Source organism: Pongo pygmaeus, chromosome 13, assembly GCF_028885625.2.
Source record: "Pongo pygmaeus isolate AG05252 chromosome 13, NHGRI_mPonPyg2-v2.0_pri, whole genome shotgun sequence".
Lineage (NCBI taxonomy): Eukaryota > Metazoa > Chordata > Mammalia > Primates > Hominidae > Pongo > Pongo pygmaeus.
In genome coordinates this window covers 124,178,715-124,190,045 of record NC_072386.2, presented here as the reverse complement: position 1 = coordinate 124,190,045, position 11,331 = coordinate 124,178,715, and the positions used below count along the sequence as shown (strand labels likewise).

The 11,331-nt window shown below is 55.1% G+C and overlaps 1 protein-coding gene across 12 annotated transcripts in view; it reads right to left on the bottom strand.

Moving 5' to 3' along the window:
• Positions 1 to 98: 98 nt before the first annotated feature.
• ADAMTS13 (ADAM metallopeptidase with thrombospondin type 1 motif 13) overlaps positions 99 to 11,331 on the bottom strand; it is a 43,960-nt gene continuing 32,727 nt past the window's right edge. For 10 of the 12 annotated variants that reach the window (XM_063650016.1, XM_063650013.1, XM_054501769.2 and 7 more), the window contains 8 exons: positions 10,701 to 10,830; positions 9,425 to 9,607; positions 5,116 to 5,320; positions 3,812 to 4,175; positions 3,266 to 3,412; positions 2,762 to 2,938; positions 1,387 to 1,571; positions 99 to 511 (listed from right to left, as the gene is read on the bottom strand). In XM_063650016.1, the coding sequence (XP_063506086.1) occupies positions 305 to 511; positions 1,387 to 1,571; positions 2,762 to 2,938; positions 3,266 to 3,412; positions 3,812 to 4,175; positions 5,116 to 5,320; positions 9,425 to 9,607; positions 10,701 to 10,830 (1,598 nt within the window). In that variant the 3' untranslated portion in view covers positions 99 to 304. Of the gene's footprint in view, positions 512 to 1,386; positions 1,572 to 2,761; positions 2,939 to 3,265; positions 3,413 to 3,811; positions 4,619 to 5,115; positions 5,321 to 9,424; positions 9,608 to 10,700; positions 10,831 to 11,331 lie in introns of those variants that run through there. The other 2 variants (XM_054501770.2, XM_063650021.1) reach the window with 2 other exon arrangements.

The following is an 11,331-nucleotide window of genomic DNA, read 5'->3' as shown; positions in this document are numbered from 1 at the left end:
AGATCAAGGTAGAGCCAACTGCGGCCAGCGAATCCCTGCCTTGCCATGAGATGGGTTTTCAAGCCAGGTCTGGACAGCTTATAAGAAAAATACGCCGGTCAGCCTGCATGTTTTATTTACTGGTACCCGAGGAAATGGGGGCTGCCTTTCCAGAGTCCCCACCTCCAACCCCCTAGCCTTTTGGACATTGGAGAAGACTCTAAAGTAGATACCTAAGATTGGAAAAAGTTCGAATTGGAAAGCACTGAGATCAGGGGTCAACCCTCCAGGGCTGGCCAGACACGGAACAAATGTTCAATGACCCTCAGGTTCCTTCCTTTCCCTTCCAGGACTGAGGGTCCTGCACCTCCGGTACCCATGACTGGAGGGTCCAGTACTGGCCCCGCAGGCTGGCCTGAGCTTTCAGGAAGCCCTCGCTGAACTCCATCTCAGCCTGGCTGCTCTCCGACTCCCAGTAGAGCACCTGCTGCCCATGGAACGCTGTGGTCCTCAAGCTGTGGGTGTCCCGGATCTGAGAGAAAAGGGGCAGCCCAGAAGGACCAGCCACAAGAGATAATTAGCACTCACAGAAGCCTTCATGTGCAAGGGCTCACAGATTCCGGATCACATTTAATGCTTACAAAGCCCTACTAGGAATACGCTATTACTCTATCCAGAAAACCGAGGTCCAGGGAAGTTACATCACTTCCCCAAGGACACACAGTCAGGGTGCCAGAGCGGGGCCACGCTGCCTCCTCTGGGGAAGCTGATACCCTGCAGAACACAGTTCTCCCAGGACACATGAAACCTCGGGGAGGGTGCGGGGTGCTCTTCTGTCCAAGTTATATCAGACTGTAAAATTATGCTTCAGTCCTGGGTTAGCTGTCAGTCTACATCAGAAAGGTCTTTACCATTTCGCTTTTTTTTTTTTTTTTTTTTTTTTGAGACAGAGTCTCACTCACTCTGTTGCCCAGGCTGGAGTGTAGTGGTGCAATCTGGGCTTACTGCAACCTCCACCTCCCAGGTTCAAGTGATTCTTGTGCCTCAGCCTCCCAAGTAGCTGGGATTACAGGCACACGCCACCATGCCTGGCTACTTTTTGTATTTTTAGTAGAGACACGGTTTCATCATGTTGGCCAGCTGGTCTCGAACTCCTGACCTCAAGTGATCTGCCCTCCTCGGCCTCCCAAAGTGCTGGGATTACAGTTGTGAGCCACTATTTCACTCTTGTAGGTAGCTCAAAAAACATTTCTTGGTGAATATGTGGAGGAAGCTCTCTTCTCCCATTCTTTCACTAATGATTTTGAGGGTTTTAGTCTGAAATAAACTGAAGGGGGTCCCCTAGCCCTGCACCCCCTAAGGAAAGCTGTCCAGAATCACAGCACAAGTCCCCATGCTGGGCCTCACCGAGATGTAGCTGGCATTGGCTCCCTCGGTCCCAGCGCCCATGTTGGTGGCCAGGGCATGGATGGCAATCCGGGCGTGTGGAGCCACATTAATGAAGAGCCGGCAGCCCCCTGCATTACTCGTGGCTGGACTCAGCGAGGGGCTCACGATTTCACCCCAGGGCCCAAAGAGCTGCATGTCACATTCTGCAGGTGGGACATAGGGACATAGGAACCCAGACAGACCGGTGGTGCCAGAGGCCAGGGCAACTCACAGCCAGGGAGCCATGCAGGGCAGCATGGCACTGTGGTCAATATTGGGGTTCCCAGGCAAACCCTGCTGAACCCCACCTCTACCACTTCCTGGCCCAGTGACTTTAGGCAAAGGCTAAATGTTCTGGGCTCTGGTTCCCTCCTCTGTAACTGAAGGAAACAATGGCAGGCACTGAGCAGAGTGGTCTTTAGGACTCAATGATGTCACACATGCAAGAGTGTTTAACACTGAACATGGCACCAAGGATAGGCTCCACCCATGGCGGCCACTGCTGTTCCTCAGAGCTCACTGGAGCCCCCACCTGCCTGTACCTCCTGCACCTCTTTCAAGGCAGGTGCCTGTGTGGGCGGGGCTGGGCCGGGAAGCGAGAAGCAATGTGAACGGTGACAGTGGGCTCGTGGCCTTTTGGCAGGGCCCAGCAGCGCCTGCGCACTGAGGCACATACACAGCTCACTGCCCGGGCAGTTCTGGGGCAAGGAGGAGGCGCACTGGGTCTCTGCAGAGGCTAAGCCCCTGTTGCCACTAAGCCCCTGACACCTGGGGGAGCCGAGGAACCTCTGGAACCGGCTAGGGAAGCCAACTTCGGCCAGCTCGGGCTGTTGGGAGAGGGCAAGCCCCCCAGGACAACCGAGAGGGCTATCAGAGGGTATCTAGGGGGCCATGGGCAAGGCAGGGGTCCCTGAGGTGGCATCCTCTGCCTGAGGTGTGCTTGTGGGTGCACATGCATGTACAAGCATGTGTGCTTACACCAGTGCACTGAAACAGGGCTGAGGGACAGTGGCTCCCACAAAAACCCTAAAGGCCTTGAAAGGCTGGAGGGTTAGGGGCAGGGCAGGTGGGTGTGGGGCAGAGGCCTGAGGGACTGACTGAGGATGTGGACCATGTCCCACATCCGTCCATCTTGCTGCACGGTCCCAAAGAGGAGAGATGTAGCACTCATCCTGTGACCCCTCCCTGGCATGTGCAGACTGACACTGGCCAACCCCAGTTCCTTCCATCTCAGTCAGTTCCCTCCGTATCTTCCCACTGCCCCACTGGGACTGGCCCCATCCCCAGCAGCACCCACCCAGCCTCCCTGCCAGGACTGGAGCACCCAAGGGAGGTGGAGAAGGCCTGGCCATACCTCTGTAGAAGGTTTCAGGAGCAAGCTGGCTCCCATACCGCAGCAGCACCCCGCCTCCTGGCCGCCCGCAGCGCTGCCTCACCACCAGCGTGTTGGTCTTGGAGCTCAAAGTCATATCTGACAGCTTCCTGCACATCTTCCTCCAGGTGAGCCGGCCCCAAAGCAGCAACATGTCCCCTAGGAAGCAGCAGGGCAGTGAGGGACCAGCACTCCCACGCCTGGTCAGCAGAGGAGTGGCTCCAGGGTAGACTGAGCCAAGTTCAAGTCCCGCCTCTCCCACTGCTGGCTATGTGACTCTAAGTAACTGGGCACATCACTTAATCTCTCCTAGCCTCAGTTCCCTCAACTGTAAAATGCAGATCATCACTTCCCAGTCACGAGATGGGATGCAAACTAAAGGTGGGAATGCACACGGGCTCCTGCCAGGAATGGGGCATGCAGCATCGTGCTGGCTCCTGGCAGGGCCCATAACTGGCAGCATCGCTTGCACGGCCCTAGACGTACCCGCACTGCAGTTGAGAGAACTCTCAAGGACGTGGAGGGTCACCACCTCCCCGAGGGGCCGCCCAATGGCCACTGCACAGTCTGCCTGCCCTGGGCCTCGCATGTCAATGGTTCCTGTTGGCTCAAGGTGCTGCCTGCCACAGGCACCTGAAAAGGGAGCAGGAGACAGGTAAGCAGTGCTTACGGGATTCCCAGCAGGGCAGGCTCCGGGGCTTCCAAGCTGAGGAAGGAGACCAGGAGGTAGGGGTGGACCCTGTCCTCCAAGGCCCAGCTGGAAGCCTTCTCAGGAGAGGGACGGGGGCTGCATAGGTCAGAGCGTCACCCTCAGGGCACAGGGCTGCTTCCAGATGATCCAGCAAGAGGGGGCACATGCAGAGCAGCCCAGAGGCTGGGGGCTCGCAAGCTGGGTTCCTACCTTCAAGCTACTTCCCCTGATAGTAGTAAAAGGGAGGAAGAGGGCCAGCCCTGATCCCGGCCTCCCAGGCACACAACCCAGGGACCAAGTGCTTGTGCCAGTCCTTCCCAGAGGAAGATGCCTTTGCCCACCCCTCCTGCAGCAGCTGCCGGACAGGAAGGAGGACAGGACATAACTGGACTGCGCTGAGTTTTCCTGGGGCCCGGGCAGGAGCTGCCGAGGCTGGGGAGCCGGGGAGAAGAGCAGGGCCCGGGCCTGGGACCACTCCAGGGAGGCACCAGCAGGGGTGGCTGTGGTCTGTCCTGGAGCAGCGGCTTCTTCATGGGGCACCGGGCTGGGCGTCCCCTGTCCCACACAGGGCCCAGCCCAGCAGCCACGCACAGTCACCGGCTTGGGCAAGTGCTGGCAGAAATCAGCCGGCACAGGCGCCTGGGCCTGGAGTCCAAGGCAGGTGTTACGCCGGCGCTGGATGCCATCTCCACAGGAAACAGAGCACTGCCAAAAGAGGGGAAGAGGAGTCACAGCTGACCCTGCCAGAAGATGACAAGGACAGTGGTAACCACAGGCCAGGAGTGATCCAATATAATCTTTGTACAAGCTGGGAGGCAGGTAAGTGTCTCCATTCCACAGATGAGAACATGAGGCTCCATTCCACAGATGAGAACACTGAGGCTCCATTCCACAGATGAGAACACTGAGGCTCCATTCCACAGATGAGAACACTGAGGCTCCATTCCACAGATGAGAACACTGAGGCTCCATTCCACAGATGAGAACACTGAGGCTCCATTCCACAGATGAGAACACTGAGGCTCCATTCCACAGATGAGAACACTGAGGCTCCATTCCACAGATGAGAACACTGAGGCTCCATTCCACAGATGAGAACACTGAGGCTCCATTCCACAGATGAGAACACTGAGGCTCAGAGAGGGCACCTCACATGGGTTATATAGGTGGGAGGAGCCAGAATTCAAGTCTGGGTCCCTGTCATCCTCACGGCCTCTCTCTCTCCAAGCCTTAGAGCAAGCAGGTCTGCGGGGCTGCAGCTCATCTCTGTCTGCTGTGCCCCTATGCCCCCTTCACACCATGAGCGAGCCCCTCCAGGGGGCAGCCTGAACCCCATTTACCCTTGTCTGTCCTGCCCTGCCAGATGCGTGGCACAGCTGGCATTCCCTCATCTGTGTAGAGCTGAGTGGCCTGCTGTTCACCTTCCAGCGTCCCCAAACCTAAGGGCCTCTTAAATCCTAGCTGCCCACAGGTCTAGGCCTTCTGTTTCTCTGCCTCTAGGTGCCCCCTCACCAACAGGCGCAGCTCTCTCCTTCCTTTCAGGGGACACAATGAAACAATGCCCCCTAGACTCCCTCACACATGAGGAGCCACAGCTGATGCCCACCCCAGCCCCATAGGGATTCCGAGCGCCCGCTGCGCTCACCTCCATCCAGGTGCCAACATGCCAGCGGTAGGTGCAGTCGGCAATGAGACAGGGGACGCTGGCCTGGGGCCGCACCAGCGCCGCACAGGCCACCTCGTCCACCTCCACGTCCTGGCCTTGGTCGAGCCGCACACAAGCCACCGAGCGTCTAGCAGTGCCAAGGCCACAGCTGGCCGAACAGGGGCCAAGGGACATGACTTTCCACCTGCAGGAAGAGAAGACCCCAGAGAGAGGCTGGGTCTCCCCAGAGACGGTACTTCCCCACGCAGGCCACTCTCCACCCGCGTGTCCTCAGACAGTTGCCTAGACAGCTTCCGTGGCCAGGCAAGATGGAAAGTGCAGCCACTGAGCCCCTCCTGTCTAGGGCCAGGGCTCACGGCCACAGGAGAGCTACCAAAAGGCCCTGAGGGAAAGAGGCCCTTGTTTCCCTACTTGCACATCCCCCTCTAGTCACCTTTATCACAGTACACCTGTCAGCACCCCAGGGGCTGCCTATGGACCCAAGTAACAGCAACAGGAAGCGAGCCCCTGGGTAACAGGAGACAGATCTCAACACCCCACGTTCTGCAAGGGAGGCTGAGGACCTTAACGCTGCCCATGTTGATCTGTAATCAATCAATAACTAATTATGGCACGCATTCTTCAGAGCCCAGACACGAACCCAGGCAGCCTGCAAGGGAGCTGGGATCTTCATCGCAATACTGTGCTCCCCCATGACCCTGCAGCGCTGCCTCTTGGACCCGTGCCTTCCGTGGCTTGGCGCTGTTCTACATGACACTGGGAGGTGGCAGTGAACCAAACCAGACCCCACCTCCTCTCGGAGCATGAATTGTTCTCCATTTGGGCATCACTGGCATGAGCAACTGGATGCTGCTTTGCTGTGGGGGCTGTCGTGTGCATTGCAGAAATTTTATTTTTTATTTTATTTTAATGGTTTTCTTTGAGACGTGGTCTCGCCCTGTCACCCAGGCTGGAGGGCAGTGGTGCGATCATGGCTCACTGCAGCCTCCACCTCCAGGGTTCAAGCCATCCTCTCACCTCAGCCTCCCAAGTAGCTGAGACTACAGGCATGTGCCATCATGCCTGGCTAATTTTTGTAATTTTTGTTTGTTTTTGTTTTTGAAATGGAGTCTCACTCTGTCGCCCAGGCTGGAGTGCAGTGGCGCAATCTCGGCTCACTGCAAACTCTGCCTCCCAGGTTCACGTCATTCTCCTGCCTCAGCCTCCCGAGTAGCTGGGACTACAGGCACCCGCCACCACGCCCAGCTAATTTTTTTGTATTTTTAGTAGAGACAGGGTTTCACCGTGTTAGCCAGGATGGTCTTGATCTGCTGACCTCGTGATCCGCCCACCTTGGCCTCCCAAAGTGCTGGGATTACAGGCATGAGCCACCGCACACAGCCAATTTTTGTATTTTTTGTAGAGACGGGGTTTCACTATGTTGCCCAGGCTGGTCTAGAACTCCTGAGCTCAAGCGATCCTTCCGCCTCAGCCTCCCAAAGTGCCAAGCAGAGCATCACAGGAGGGACGAGCATGCCATTCTGGACCAATGCTCAGGGAGGGCTCTGGGCCACTCTGGAGTTGTAGTGTCTGAGCCGAGCCTGGGGGAGGGATATCCAGGGCCTCAAGGATATCCACAGAAGACATCAGGCAGTGAGAGCTAGCACAGAAGTCCTAAGTCAGGGGAGTATCCCTGGAATGTTCCAGCGTGGCTACAGCAACGTCAGAGGGATAGCTAGAGCTCATGTGGTGTGTGCCTGCATCCCAGCTACTTGGGAGGCTGAAGCAGGAGGATCACTTGAGCCCAGGAATTCAAGTCCAGACTGGGCAACATAGTGAGACCCCATCTCTAAAAAAAAGTGAGGGGAGGCTCAGTGGCCCAAGAGGCAGTCTGTAGAGAACAGGGCTACCTGGCAGGCTGTGCTAGGTGTGGGAGGTGAAGTTTAAGCACCATGCAGGCAGCATGCAGTGTGGAAAACCCTGCAATTCCCATAAAATCCCAGATCATCTCTAAATGTGATGTGGAAAAATAAATGGGACACACAGCCAAGGGACTTTAGCATAGGCAAAGAAATCAGGACACACTAGTGACACGGATGTTAAATGGTTATAAAGCTACAACATTTAAAACAATTTTTTATGGGCAAGAGAATAGCTAGAAAAAAAAAACACAAAAAACAGGACCTGGCAGATCACTTGACGTCAGAAGTTCAAGACCAGCCTGGCCAACATAGTGAAACCCTGTCTCTATTAAAAACACAAAATCAGTTGGGTGTGGTGGCGGGCACCTGTAATCCCAGCTACTCGGGAAGCTGAGGCATGAAAATCACCTGAACCCAGGAGGCGGAGGTTGCAGTGAGCTGAGATCGCGCCACTGCACTCCAGCCTGGGTGACAGAGAAAAACTCTGTCTCAAAAAAAAAAAAGGAGAAGAAAAAAACCTAGTAGAAAGCCTAGACATAGATTCTAACACACACCAATACCATCAAGGAGCCACCTGGAGCATCAGGGATTATTCAACAGATGCTGGTTAACAATTTAGAAAAAAAAATCCCTTGGTCCCTACTTTGCGACATACTCCAAATAAATCACAGATTAGTAGAGGGCTTAAATTTAAGTAAAATCTTTTTTTTTTTTTTGAGACAGGGTCTCACGCTGTTGCCCAGGCTGGCATGCAGTGGTGGTGTGATCTCTGCCCACTGCAGCCTTGACCTCCCAAGGCTCAGGTGATTCTCCTGCCTCAGCCTCCCGAGTAGCTGGGAATACTGGCATGCACCACCATGCCCAGCTAATTTTTTTATTTATAGTAGAGACGAGGTTTTGGCATGTTGCCCAAGCTGGTCTCAAACTCCTGGGCTCAAATGAACCACCCATCTCAGCCTCCTAAATTGCTGAGATTACAGGCGTAAGCCATGACCAGCCTAAATTTAAGTGAAATCTTATCTGTAACTGGATTTATTTAAAACTAAGGAGGCTGGCCAGGTGCGATAAATAAATAAATAAATAAATAAATAAATAAATAAAAGTAAGTGGACAGGAAGGAAACATGGCAGTAGGATGCTATCTATTAAACCTGAGTGCTGGAACATACATGTCTGTTACATTCTTTTCTGGACGTTTCTGTATGATATAGAAAAGTATTTCTTTACTAAAAATGCAAACCTACAAAAAGAAACCATTAAAGAATTGCAAATGAGGTAGGCAAATGTTCACCCTTTCCCACTGGGCTCCGGACCCCACAGACTTGAACATGATTCTGTCCCGTGTCCTAGTGTGGCTGTCTGTGTCCCTGCGGAGACCTCCATCCCTCCCGTCTTCCACATTAGAATGCTGTTGCTCACAGCTTTAGGTTCTGCTCAAATGCTGCCTCGTCTGTCCCCCAGGCCTCCCCACACTGCACCCTGCCTGCATGGTGCTTAAACTTCACCTCCCACACCTAGCACAGCCTGCCAGGTAGCCCTATTCCTTACAGACTGGCTTTTAGGCCACTGAGCCCCCCACCCCGTCTTGTTTTGTTTTGTTGTTTTGTTTTTGAGACGGAGTCTCGCTCTGTAGCCCAGGCTGGAGTGCAGCGGCGCTATCTCGGCTCACTGCAACCTCCGCCTCCCAGGTTCAAGCAATTCTCCTGCTTCCACCTCCGAAGTAGGTGGGATTACAGGTGCACACCACCACGCCAGCCTAATTTTTGTGGGTTTTCTTTTTTTTTTTTTTGAGATGGAGTTTCGCTGCTGTTAACCAGGCTGGAGTCCAATGGCGTGATCTTGGCTCACCACAACCTTGGCCTCCTGGGTTCAAGCGATTCTGCCTCAGCCTCCCGAGTAACTGGCATTACAGGCATGTACTACCACACCCAGCTAATTTTGTATTTTTAGTAGAGACAGGGTTTCTCCATGTTGGACAGGCTGGTCTCGAACTCCCAACCTCAGGTGATCTGCCCGCCTCAGCCTCCCAAAGTGCTGGGATTATAGGCGTGAGCCACCGCGCCCAGACTAATTTTTGTATTTTTAGTAGAGATGGGGTTTCACCATGTTGGCCAGGCTGGTCTCAAGCTCCTGACCTCAGGTAATCCACCCACTTCAGCCTTCCATAGTGCTGGGATTACAGGCGTGAGCCACCACACCCGGCCCCGTCTTGTTTTTTTTTAGAGATGAGGTCTCACTGTGTTGCCCAGGTTGGACTTTCACTCCTGGACTCAAGTGGTTCTCCTGATTCAGCTTTCCAAGTAGCTGCGATTACAGGCGCACACCACAGCGCCTGGCCTGGCATTTGCACACACCAGGAGCTGCCCCTCCCATTACCGGCTGACTCACCTAGGTGGGCAGGGCTCCAGGCTGCAGGCCTCCTGGGGTTCCGGGCGAGGCAGCCCCTGGCACTGGGTGTCCAACAGGATCTCCTCACCATCGTCCTCCCCATGGGCCCGGGCACAATACAGGATCCTCCGCACAACCCCTCCCCCACAGCTCATGCTGCAGGCCGCCAGCTTGTACCGCCACCTGGAGCAAACTGGAGTCAGGGACCCCAAACAGCCCCAGGGCCTGGGAACCCATGGGAGCCAGGCCTTCCCTTCATTTCCCCAGACTAGGAAGAGACAGGAAGCTGGGAAGGACCTGGAGAGGTTCTCTTTCTGGAGGCCCCCTTGTGTCCTCACCAAGAGGCTTGGCAGAGTGGACAGAACATTTGGACAAACCCATTTTACAGAAGGGAAAGGTGAGGGCAAACGACAGATGTCGTATCCCAGAGGCAGTGGGGGCAGGGGTCCGGGCACCCAAGGGCCTTGCATGTCTGTCTTGAACAGTGATCCCAGCACCACCGCCCTGGAGCCCACCCAGCCAGCCCTCCCCTCCTCCCCTCCCACTGTGTTTGGCTGCATCGCACTGAACACCATCCATCAAACTGCATTCGCCCTCTGTTGTATTATTATCTGTCCCCCTTTCCCCCTGCATTTGCTCCAGGAGGTCAGGGACATTTGTCTGCCTTGTTCTGTGCTGTGTCCCCTAGCTCCAGTACGGCCCCAGGGCCTAGGTGCTCCATAAAGAGCAGGCGATGAAGAAATGCACCAGCAACCACGTGCGCCCACAGCATCCCAGATCTTGTGCAATGTACTTTACATGCGTTGCATCTAGCACGCATTTTACACTCATTGCATTTAGCATGTACTTTACATGCATCTAATCCTTTCATTAAACCCCCCCAGTCTTCTGGAGGCACAAAATGACCTGCTCCCACTGGTGAGGACACTGAGGGTCAAAAGGTCCGGCTTGGAGGTGAGGGAAGAGCCAGGATGCAGACCTAGCACCCCCTGTCTCCTTGGGAAGGGGCCCACCTGGCAGGGCAGGGCTCTGGGTTGCAGTCCTCAAAGGGGCTGGGCCGGGGCTCTGGTCTGCACTTGGAGTGAGGCAGGGGGATGGGGCGGCCATGGTCCAGCCTCACACAGCACACAGCCAGCAGCACCTGCCCCCCTCTGCAGGTCACCGGGCATGGAGCCAAGGCTCGGGTCTCCCACTTACAGGGAGAAGGCCAGCACCCTATAGAAGGCTACACCCCAAGGCCAGACTTCCCCTGCACAGTCTTGCTCCCCTCACTCACTCAGCAGGGCACAGGACAGCCTGGCAGACCTCCCGCCGGCTCCCAGGCTTGCTTGCCAGGCCACACAGCTCCTCCTGGACAGGCACCCTGAGGGCAGAGTCCGTGCACACGAAACGCAGCTCCATCAGGCCTGCGTGGACAAAGCAGAGACCCAGAGCCCCAAGGAGCGGGCTCAGCAAGGACCGCAGCCTGGGCTCACTGGACAGCTCTAGCACATAAGGCCCGCATGGGTTTCTGTCCCGGCTCTGCCACTTACCAGCTGTGTGACCTCAGACAACTGACTTAACCCTCTGAATCTTAGATTTAGAAAAAAAGATAATGGCATCTACCTTGCAGAGTCATTTATAAAGATTTTTAAAAGGGAAGATAACAAGTGCCTGGCACATAGTAGATACTTGACAAATGGTAGCTGTTATTGTTGATTGAGAGGCATTATAAGAATTGCAATATGGGCCAGGCGCAGTGGCTCACGCCTGTAATCACAGCACTTTGGGAGGCCGAGGCAGGCGGATCACGAAGTCAGGAGTTTGAGACGAGCCTGACCAACACGGTGAAACCCCGTCTCTACTAAAAATACAAAAATTAGCTGAGCGTGGTGGTGCGCACCTGTAATCCCAGCTACTCAGGAGGC